The sequence below is a fragment of the Diceros bicornis genome, chromosome 5 (genome assembly GCF_020826845.1).
Source record: "Diceros bicornis minor isolate mBicDic1 chromosome 5, mDicBic1.mat.cur, whole genome shotgun sequence".
NCBI classification, from domain to species: Eukaryota; Metazoa; Chordata; class Mammalia; order Perissodactyla; family Rhinocerotidae; genus Diceros; species Diceros bicornis.
In genome coordinates, this window is record NC_080744.1 from 72,787,992 (window position 1) to 72,798,582 (window position 10,591).

General features: G+C 44.5%; 1 protein-coding gene across 1 annotated transcript in view; it reads right to left on the reverse strand.

The window, feature by feature from the left end:
- Positions 1 to 6,160, reverse strand: part of NIPA1 (NIPA magnesium transporter 1) — a 45,272-nt gene extending 39,112 nt beyond the window's left edge. The window contains exon 1 of the mRNA XM_058542229.1: positions 5,998 to 6,160. Coding sequence (XP_058398212.1) covers positions 5,998 to 6,160 — 163 coding nt within the window. The remainder of the gene's footprint in view (positions 1 to 5,997) is intronic.
- Between the last annotated feature and the right edge of the window lie 4,431 nt (positions 6,161 to 10,591).

The window sequence follows — 10,591 nt, forward strand, 5'->3', positions numbered from 1 at the left end:
ACAGGCAAGAGTCCTGGAAAGACACCTCACAAAAGAGCACATACAAATGGCCAATAAAATCATCAAAAGATGCTCAATATCATTAAGTATTATGGAAATGCAGATTACAAATCACAGTGAGATACCACTGTACACTCACCAGAATGGCTAAAATTAAACAGATGACACTACCAAATGTTGAAGAGAATGTGGAGCACCTGAAATTCTCATATGTTGCTAATAGGAATGTAAAATGATACAGTTATAGTGGGAAAATGTTTAGCAGTTTCTTAAATTTAATTATATAACTACTCCATGATCCAGCGCTGTTACTCCAAGGTATTTACCCAAAAGAAATGAAAACATTAAGTCTTAAAAAGAATTACATAAGAATTGTCATTGCAGCTTTATTCAAAAGGCAAAAATTTGCAAACAACCAAAATGTTCATCAGCAGGAGAATGGATAAGCAAATTGTGGTATGTCCAAACAATGGAACACTACTCAGCAATATAAGGAATGATGAATCTTCAAACCATGCTCTGCCAAAAAAAAAGAGAAGACATAAGAAAATACATACTGTATGATTCCATTTAGATGCAGTTCAAGAACAGGCAAAACTAATTCACTCTATGCGGACGGGTATCAGAAGAGCAGGTGCTCTGGTGTGGGGAGGAGAGAACAAAATAGGACACGAGGAACTTCTAGGGTGATGGCAAAAATCAATTTCTTTATTGGGACGTTGGTTACACAGGTATATTTATTTGTCACACCTCGTCAAACTGTACCCTTATGATCTGCGTAGCTTACTCTACATAATTATACTCCAATATTTTTTAAAAAAGAAAAAGTTTATAAATAAACTTCTAGGTTAGCCCATACAATGCTGACCACAATGCAGTAACAGCTGTGATAAAGTTTCCGACAGTTTCTATGGGAAATGACATTCTGTGTTTCAAAGGGAAAATAAGAGTCCAGTATATATAAACACCCTACTATATATATATATATACACTCCTTCCTCACCCTACTCCCTCCAGGGAAGCTCAGTGCAATAGTTGTATTCTATTTCCTTACTCTGTCCACACGTCAAATATTTACTAGAAGCATCAATGTACACAGTCCTTAGTGGATACAAAGACTTATGAAGACTCCCAAGGCATAGTGTCTGCCCTTAAAGAGCATCCTCTTCCTCTTCACCTTAACCACAGAGTTTTCTCCCCTTTCTCCACCATGGAGATGAAGGCTGCCCCCACGCATCCTGAGGGCAGAAGAGCCAAGATGGCGATTCCTGCTTCCATGACAGGTAGATGTCAGCTATTTATACCTGCACTAGTGTGCTCTGTTGCTGTGAACAGAAAAATCTACGATAATGAGCTCTCAGTCATGACTACTAGAAAGGAACTGTAGCAGAGAGAACCCAAAATGATGGAAAAACAAATATTTGGAATACATGTTAATATTTCCCCTACACTTAAATATGGGCATGCCTCTCTCAAGCATTGCTGGTGGGAATGGAAATAGGTATGATATTCCTGGAAATCAATTTGGCCATATATACATATATGTATATACATATAGAGTTTATAAAAACATCATCACTTTTTTTTTTAATCTTTTTTTTTGGTGAAGAAGATTAGCCCTGAGCTAACATCTGTTGCCAATCCTCCTCTTTTTGCTGAGGAAGATTGGCCCTGGGCTAAATCTGTGCCCATCTTTCTCTACTTTATATGTGGGATACCTGCCACAGCATGGCTTGATAAGCAGTGTGTAGGTCTGCGCCCGGGTTCCGAACCCGCAAACCCTAGGCCGCCAAAGCGGAGTGTACAAACCCAACCACTACGCCACCAGGCCAGCCCAGCTCCAAACATCATCACTTTTAAAATTCTATCTTGAGGGAGCTATCCAAAGGAAATAATCCATATTCAAAGATTTATATGCAAGGATATTCAATATGACATATTAACAAAGAAAAACAAAGAAACCGGAAACACCCATATTCTACAAAAGGAGAATTGGTAACATTCATGCAGCCACTGTTTCTTCAAATGTCTAACAACATGAAGATGAGCTCATGACAGACGGAGCGCAGCTGCAGGATATAAACTGGCACATACAGCATGGACTCTGTGTGTTCCGTCCAGTTTTTAAAGTACATGATGAAGAGGTGTGCCACTCAATAGCAATGTATGGGTCAAAACTGGATCCTGATTCTAAAAGATAAACGGGGGAAAAACTTATGACATAATGATAGAAATTTGCACACTGATATGTCAGAATATTAAAGAATTGTTAATTTTTAGGTGTAATAAAGGTATTACGGTTATGTTTAAAAATAAATACTCACTGAAATATATAGATAAGATGGTATTCTGCCTGGAATTTGTTTCAAAAATTCCACTGGGGTGAGACTAGGGGGCTGGCCCTGGGGTACACATGAAATGAGACTGGCCAGACACTCATGGTAAAATATACATAACAGAAAATTTACCATTTTAACCATTTTTAAGTGTACAGTTCTATGGCATTAAGTACATTCACATTGTTGTGCAACCATCACCACCAGAACTTTTTCATCTTCCCCAAATGAAACTCTGTCTCCATTAAACACTAACTCGCCACACACCCCCCTTCCTGCAGCCCCTGCACCCACCATTCTACTTTCTGTCTCTGTGAATCTGACTATTCTAGGTAGCTCATCTGAGTGGAATTTTCGACTGGCTTATTTCACTTAGTATCAGATCCTCAAGGTTCAACCATATTGGAGCATGTGTTTCCTTTTAAGGCTAAATAATATTCCTTCGAATGCATATACCACAATTTGTTTATCCATTCATCCATCAATGGGTATTTGGGTTGTTTCCACCTTTTGTATATTGTGAATGACTCTGCTGTGAGTGTGGGTGTGCAAGCATCTGTTCGAGTCCCTGCTTTCCCTTCTTTTGGGTATATATCCAGAAGTGGAATTGCTGGATCATATGGTAGTTCTATGTTTAATTTTTTGAGGAACTGTCATACTATTTTCAGAGCAGCTGCTCCATTTTACATTCCCACCAACAGTGCACAAGAGATTCAATTTCTCCACATCCTCACCAATACTTGTTATTTTCTGTGGGTTTTTTTTTTTAACAATAGCAGTCCTAATGGGTGTGAAGTGTATCTCCAAGTTTTGATGAAAAGGATTTTAAAAAGACTGGCTGGTTCATCCTAGTCTAGGGCATTCTACATAGAGTTACTTACCTATGCAATACTCCAAAGCCTCCAGCAAATTTAAGCACATGACTTTCCTGAGACTGTCTCCACAAAGTCTGTCCCAAGGCAGGACACCATCCCCACATACAAACAGATTCTCTGGCCATCCTCGCACACATGCATACGAATTCTAATGTTACAACTGGCTTTCCACAAACACCTTCACATCCAATGATTACCTTGTTTCTCTCATCTAAGCCCTGCTTCAACTGGGCTCTAACACTGGACATACTATAAACGACCTGCGGCCCCAGGTACTCCCCCTGCCTTTTCCCATCCTCAGAGTCCTTCAAAGGCACCCCAGGAGTCAGGTAGTCCACCCTGAGCCCACGTTGTGGACAGCGCTCCTGGCCTACCTGGGAAGGTCCTTTCAAGAGTGAGTGAAAGCTGGTAACACAGGAAGCCGCACCCCAAATCCCCCAACAGAAGGGCTGCGACCAGAACTTGGCTCTCCTGAAGCTGAGACTTGAGAGAAACGCTGCCATGAGGCAATTCATTTAAAGTTGAAACTTGCAGTGAGACTGAGCTTTTTATAGTGTAAGAAACCTATCAGGTCTCCCTTAACGCAAGAACTTGACTTTCCAGTTCTCAGCTACCTCCTCTTTCCTCCTGTCTCCTCCATTTCAGTTATTTTACAATGGTCAACTCTAATGCTTGTCTGCAAAGGTGGAAAAAGGTTTTAGGGGGAATAGATTCTAAAACTATGTATCCTCCATACCTACAACAGTGTGTGGCACATAATAAGAGCTTCATGAGTATCTGCTGAACGAATCAAAACTAAATTTATTAAAGCAAGACTATAAGTCTATCTTCCACCACCATGAGCAACCCAGCCAGCTAGAATCAGTGGCACTGGGTGGTAACTGGAGAGGTATGAAGTTAGCAAACATCACATTTTCATTTTTATCAATTTAAGGCATAGTATGTAGGTATAAATAACAGCATCAATCATGTTTTTCTTTAGATTAATGTGTTTTTTATTTTCTTACTAATTCTCTTGAACATATAAGCTGAGCTGAAATAACACATTTAGTTTTACTCAATAATTGTTTCTTTTTTATTAACTAAAGTCTATATTCAGGTTTCCTTAGATTTTCCCTAGTGTCTTATCGTCATGTGTCCTTAGGCTCCTCCTGGCTGTGACAGTCTCTCAGGCTTTATGACCTTGACAGGAAGAGTGGTCAGGTATTTTGCATGCTGTTCCTCAATTCAGGTTTGTGTGATGTTTTTTTCACGGTTAGACTGGGGTCATGGTTTTTTGCAGGATGACCACAGAGGTGAAATGCCCTTCTCAGCCATCCTATCAAGGGCACATGTATTACTTATTTTTGAGTCACAGCAAATACTTTATCCACCCCTGAAGTCAGTGGAACTGACAGGTGCTCCCTGAAGAATGCGCCAGCTGCCAGACGTCTTTGTTACCTTAAAGACACATCTGTATCCTAGGGAAATCAGACTTGGTTTTATTTAGATTTTATGTACAGACTGCAATGTTTTCACTTCAAGGTTGAATTCTTTAAACAAATATCCATGATGGCATATTTCCACTCCAGATTGTAGGTCTCTTTATCTCAATCCTGAAGGCACTCCTGGCTCATGATCCAGGGCACTCAGAGGAAGTTTCCCCTGTGTTCTGGAATCTAAACTATTAAATGAGTCTACTTATTCTCAAACCCATGACCTGACAATCTCATCCTTCCCAGAGAGCTCTTAAAACTATTCTTGTGAGAATACACTAACAACTACCCAATTTTCTCAGTCTTCCAGGACGCAATCTTTGTTTTCAGTTTCAAAGCATGCCACATCCAGTGTTCAGTAAAGTACCCCAGGCCCCTGTGAGCATAGAGGGACAACGGCAAAGAAGAACTCTTACATCTTTCACTTTCCACATTACCAAGGAGTGGTGCTCGGTGGTGTATCTACCTGGGGAACGCTCAGTTTCCCATTTTTTTTAACCTGCGTTGCGTTTTTCTCGCAGTGAAGATGACTTACAGGTCAATGGTTTAAGTCTAAAGTAGAGATGGCTCAACCAAGGACCCGCGGAACAGAAGCCACAGGACAGCAGAGACCAAGGTCTCCCTCCACGCTGAGAGTGCGGCGCCCCCGCGGCCGCCTGTCCCGCCGGGCCTGCCCAGCGCACAGTTCTTCCTTCTGCCCTGGCATGGCCACTGCAGGGGGCGCGAAACCAGCAGGTCTTGTTCTCCCCAATGCACCCAGGCCGTCGCCCCTCTGGGCAGGCACTGGGCTCTGACCATGTTGGGGATACTGTAAACAGGAAGGTTTCCCTAGCAGCGGGTGGATGCGGGTGACAGGGACGCCCGGGCTCCAACCAAAGGACAGGTCGGTGGGCTGCGCGGCTGCAGAGGGGGCGGGAGGGTCTGGGAAGGAGGAAAGGAGTCAGCTGGAGAAACCCTATAAAACCGAACGAGGCCTCTCTGAACGCTGGGAAGGGAGAAAAACCGGGGCGGCCACAACTACCACCGCTCAGGGCGCACCGGGGGATTCCCGGGCCACCTCTGGAGCCGCCTGAGGACGAGGCACGGCCGCGGCAGAGACGCTTCTGGGGCGCAGGGCCGCGTCCGTGACTGCGCTTGGGGGACCAGGGGCCTCGCGCCCGCGCAGCCCGCCCCCCCGATGAGCCCCCACCCTGTCTCCAGGCCTGGCCCGGAGCGACGACCCTGTCATCCCCCAACTCGCGGCCACTCCCCTCCCCACCACCCGGCGGCTGCTCCCTCCTCCCCCCACCTGAGCACAGCCCCCCGCCCTACCTCGCCGCTTGGCGCGCACGATGCCCTTCTTCTGCAGCACAAACGTGGACCCGTTCACCAAGCTCGACACGACGGCCACGCCCAGGCCGAGCGACACAGCGGCGGGGCTCGGGCTGCGCGCCCCCTCCCCGGCCGCCGCCGCTGCCGCCGCTGCAGTCCCCATTCTGCCCGCGCCCGCCCGCCGTGCCTGCGCCTGCGCGCCGCGCCCGCCGGGTCGAGGGGCGGGGACGGGGATCCGCGTGGCTGGGACGGGATGGGGGGTGGGGACCCGAGGTCCAAGAGGCAGGTCGGGGTGGGGCGGCGGGGACTTGGGATCCGCGGGGCCGGTAGGGGTCGGGGGTGTGGGGAGGGGTCCGCGGGGCCAGAACGGGGTGGGGGCAGGGACCCGGGATTCCGCAGGGCCGGCGGCCCTTGGGAGGGCGGGGACCCGAGATCCGCGGGGTCAGGTGTGGGGAGGCTTCCAGGGATCCGCGGGGCCGGGTCTGGGGTGGGGATGTGGGGAGGAGAGAACAGGGGCTCTTCCGCGAGAATGCGGAGCGGGGACGCGGGGCTCGGCAAGTGGGGGTGGAGCCCGGGCTCAGAGGAGCCGGGACGCGGAGGTGGCCCCGGGGCCCCGAGAGTGAAAGTGGACAGGAGAGAGCGGTGAGAGGAAAGCGGTGAGGCGGGGGGCCTGTGGATGAGGAGGTAGGCTTCCTAGATTTAGCGAATGAAAATACAGGACGCCCAGTTAAGTTTGCATCTCAGATAAACAACAAATAATTTCTTAGTGTCTGTCCCATGCAATATTTGGGACCGGAAGAGCGCCGGCAGGACGCAGCCGTCGCTGGGACCACGGTCCCCTCCAAAGCCTCTGCTCCGAGGCCAGCAGGGAGCCGCACCTGGGCCTGACACCAGCGCGAGTCAGCTGTCGAAACTCAGAGGGACCACGGAATGGGGTGAAGTCAGCCACCTCCACACTGGAGCTGTGAGCTTGTGATCATACCGTCTAATTTCCTAACTTATTTTTAGTAAAATATATCAAAATTACAGAAAGCATGGAAAACAGGAAATCGTTATTTAAAAATTACTCAATCCCACAACCTTAGCCTAATTATTTTAGGTGCTTTCCCACCTAAAGTATAAATACTTTTACATTTTTCCAATTACAATATACAAAATATCCTTTTTATTTAATATATCATAATCAGTTTCCATGTTGCTACATAATTATGATTGTTTTAATGACGGTCTAATTTCCCATGAAGTTAATGATAATTTGTCTAACTGTTGAGCTGTTTTTGGTTGGTAGGTTGCTACTGGTTTTTTCCTATCATAAATGATGCCATAATGAACATCTTCATAAATTTTGAAAATACTGGATTAAACAGTATAAACCTATACCTATATGTAGCATTATTAGTTTGTGAAGCAATATAAAATACTATTTCTGTGTGAAAACTTTTATGCTGAATGAATCTAGTTCATTGCTTATTCTTTTTTGTTGTGGTAACATATATGTAACACAAAACTTGCCATTTTAACATGTACAATTCAGTGGCATTAATTGTGTTGACAATGTTGTGCAAGCTTCACCACTACCTATTTCTAAAACTTTTCCATCACCCCAGGCAGAAACTCTGTACCATTATGCAGGCATCTCCCATTTCACCTTCTCCCTAGTCCTTGGTAACCTCTAATCTACTTTCTGTCTCTATGAATTTGCCCATTCTAGATATCATGTAAGTGGAATTATACAATATTTGTCCTTCTGTGACTGGTTATTTCACTTAGCATAATGGTTTCAAGGTTCATCCATGTTGTACCATGTGTCAGAACTTCATTCCTTTTTATGGCTGAGTGACATTCCTTTGTATAGATATACATTTGTTCATTCTTTCCTCTGCTGATGGACACTTGCACTGTTTACATCTTTTGGCTATTGTGGATGATGTTGCAATGACCATTGGCATAAGTTTGAGTCCCTGACTTAAAATCTTTTGAATATAGGGGCCGGCCCCATGGCGCATCCGCTAAGTGCTCGCGCTCCGCTGCTGGCGGCCCGGCCGGATCCGGGGCGCGCACCAACACACTGCTTATCAAGCCATGCTGTGGCAGCGTCCCATATAAAGTGGAGGAAGATGGCCACGAATGTTAGCTCAGGGCCAGTATTCCTCAGCAAAAAGAGGAGGATTGGCACGGATGTTAACTCAGGGCTGATCTTCCTCTCTCTCTCTCCCTCTCCCTCTCCCTCTCCCTCGCACGCGCGCGCTAAAATAAATAAATAAATAAAATTTAAAAATCTTTTGAATATATACCTGAGAGTGGAAGTGCTGAGTCATATGATAATTCTATGTTTAGCTTTTTGAGGAACTGCCAAACTTTTCCACAGCTGCTGCACTGTTTTACATTCCCACCAGCAATACACGAGGGTTCCAATTTCTCCTCATTCTCACCAATACTTGTTATTTTCCAGTTGTCTTCTTTTTAATAGCCACCCTAGTAGGTGTGAAGTGGTTGCTTATTCTTTTTAAATATACTTCTGAACATCAATGATGTTTCTTGAAATAAATAACTTCTATCATAAATCTCAGCAGAAGCAAGCAAGTGAAAACAGCAGCAAAAGCACTGCCAACATGATCATAATTATTTACTTTTCTAATAATGCTAATACCAAAAAAATAATGACTTCAGTGCTTTTGGCAAAAAGAGGCATGCAGGAGCCGTCCCAGTGGTGTAGTGATTAAGTTCAGACATTCCACTTATGCGGCCCAGGGTTCACAGGTTCAGTTACTGGGAGCGGACCTGTGGACCACTCCTTAGGCCATGCTGTGGTGGCATCACACGTATAAAATAGAGGAAGATGGGCACAGATGTTAGCTCAGGGCCTATCTTCCTCATCAAAAAGAGGGAGATTGGCAACAGATATTAGCTCAGAGCTAATCTTCCTCACCAAAAAAAAACCCCAAAAACAAAAAAGAGGCATGCTCATTTTTTTAAAAAAACTCAATAAATTCAGTAAATGCCAAAGAATAGAAAATATCACCCCAAATTTCATCACCCTGAAATAACTGTTATTATCATTAAGAATTCCACTCCAGACGTTTTTCCAGGTGAGTATACGGGTGATGGGATAGACATTTGATCAAATGGGAAGCACATATGGTATTTTACTTTAAAAGGTAGAACTATATATTACTTAGATTTAACATTAAAAAAACTGAAAGGAAACTAATGTAACTACTGAAGCTGAGATAAATACTGTTTTACCACAAGAGATATTAGCTCCTAAAAGATGCCTTTAAAATTAAAGTTAGTGGTGGGGCTGGCCCGGTGGCGCAAACGGTTAAGGGTGCGCGCTCCTCTGCAGCAGCCCGGGGTTTGCCGGTTCGGATCCTGGGCGTGCACCAATGCACTGCTTGGCAAGCCATGCTGTGGCAGGCGTCCCATATAAAGTGGAGGAAGATGGGCATGGATGTTAGCCCAGGGCCAGGCTGCCTCAGCAAAAAGAGGAGGATCGGCAGATGTTAGCACAGGGCCGCTCTTCCTCACACACACACACAAAAAAATTAAAGTTAGTGAAAAAGTTTAAAAGGTGGGAGTTGTTATGTTTCTCTTAACTTTGTGTTTCAATTTTAGACAGTATCAAATGACTCCTTCAATGAGAAATGAGGAAATCACCTCACTTTCAAGCTTCTTGCAAATTTTTTTAACTTTGTCAAGGCATATAACATTTAGATATTACTCTGTATTCGTAATTCTATTTATGATCTTATATATATAAGTGGGTTCATTGTTCACATCACCCTTTTACCAAGTTTTCCCATTCATCTTTCACTTCACTAGAAATTTTTCAATAAGTGTGTGTTAAAAATAATTATGGGTGCTATAATCTTTGAGTTCTTTTATCTTATAGAATGTTTGCCTGAACTACAAAATGAACAAGTTTAATATTTTCAGACCATACTTTCTTTTGCTAAAACATTACAGGCATTGTCCTGTTGTCTTCTGGCATTAAGTGTTATTTAAAAGTCTGAGGTCACAATCAGGGGTAATTGAACACAAACAGGGTATAAATAATGTTAAGGAATGATTGTTAGTTTTGTTGGGTGTGCTAATGAAGTTGTGGTTATGTTAATATCTTTATCTATTACAGACAACTACTGAAGTATTTACAAGTGAAACGATTATGTTGGGGATTTGCTTTGTAAAATTTCACAAGGAAAAAAATTAGTGAGCATGGAAGTGGATTTGTCAAGAAAATGACACCTGTTACCACCTCCAGGGGAGGAGTCCTGCCGCATGGAGGATAGGAAATAGCTGAAGAATGCCTGCCGCCAAGAGCAGCAGTCCCAGAATGTCTACTCCATGGTTTGTAGATGTCAGGGTCACCAAGAGAGACACAACTCACGTAGGCGCTGGATGGAACAACACTTTACTCACATAGAGAAGAGGCAGAGCAAGATCAGCTTCAATAGTGGGCATTGTCCCCCATGGTAAGCAAGTCCCAGCCTGCAGCCAATGCAGAGCAATGTTCTGCATGCACCCATCTTGTGCCGCAAGCAAAGGACCCTCTTCTCTCCCTGCCGGGAATGGATATAGTAGTGGGGTTGGCCCA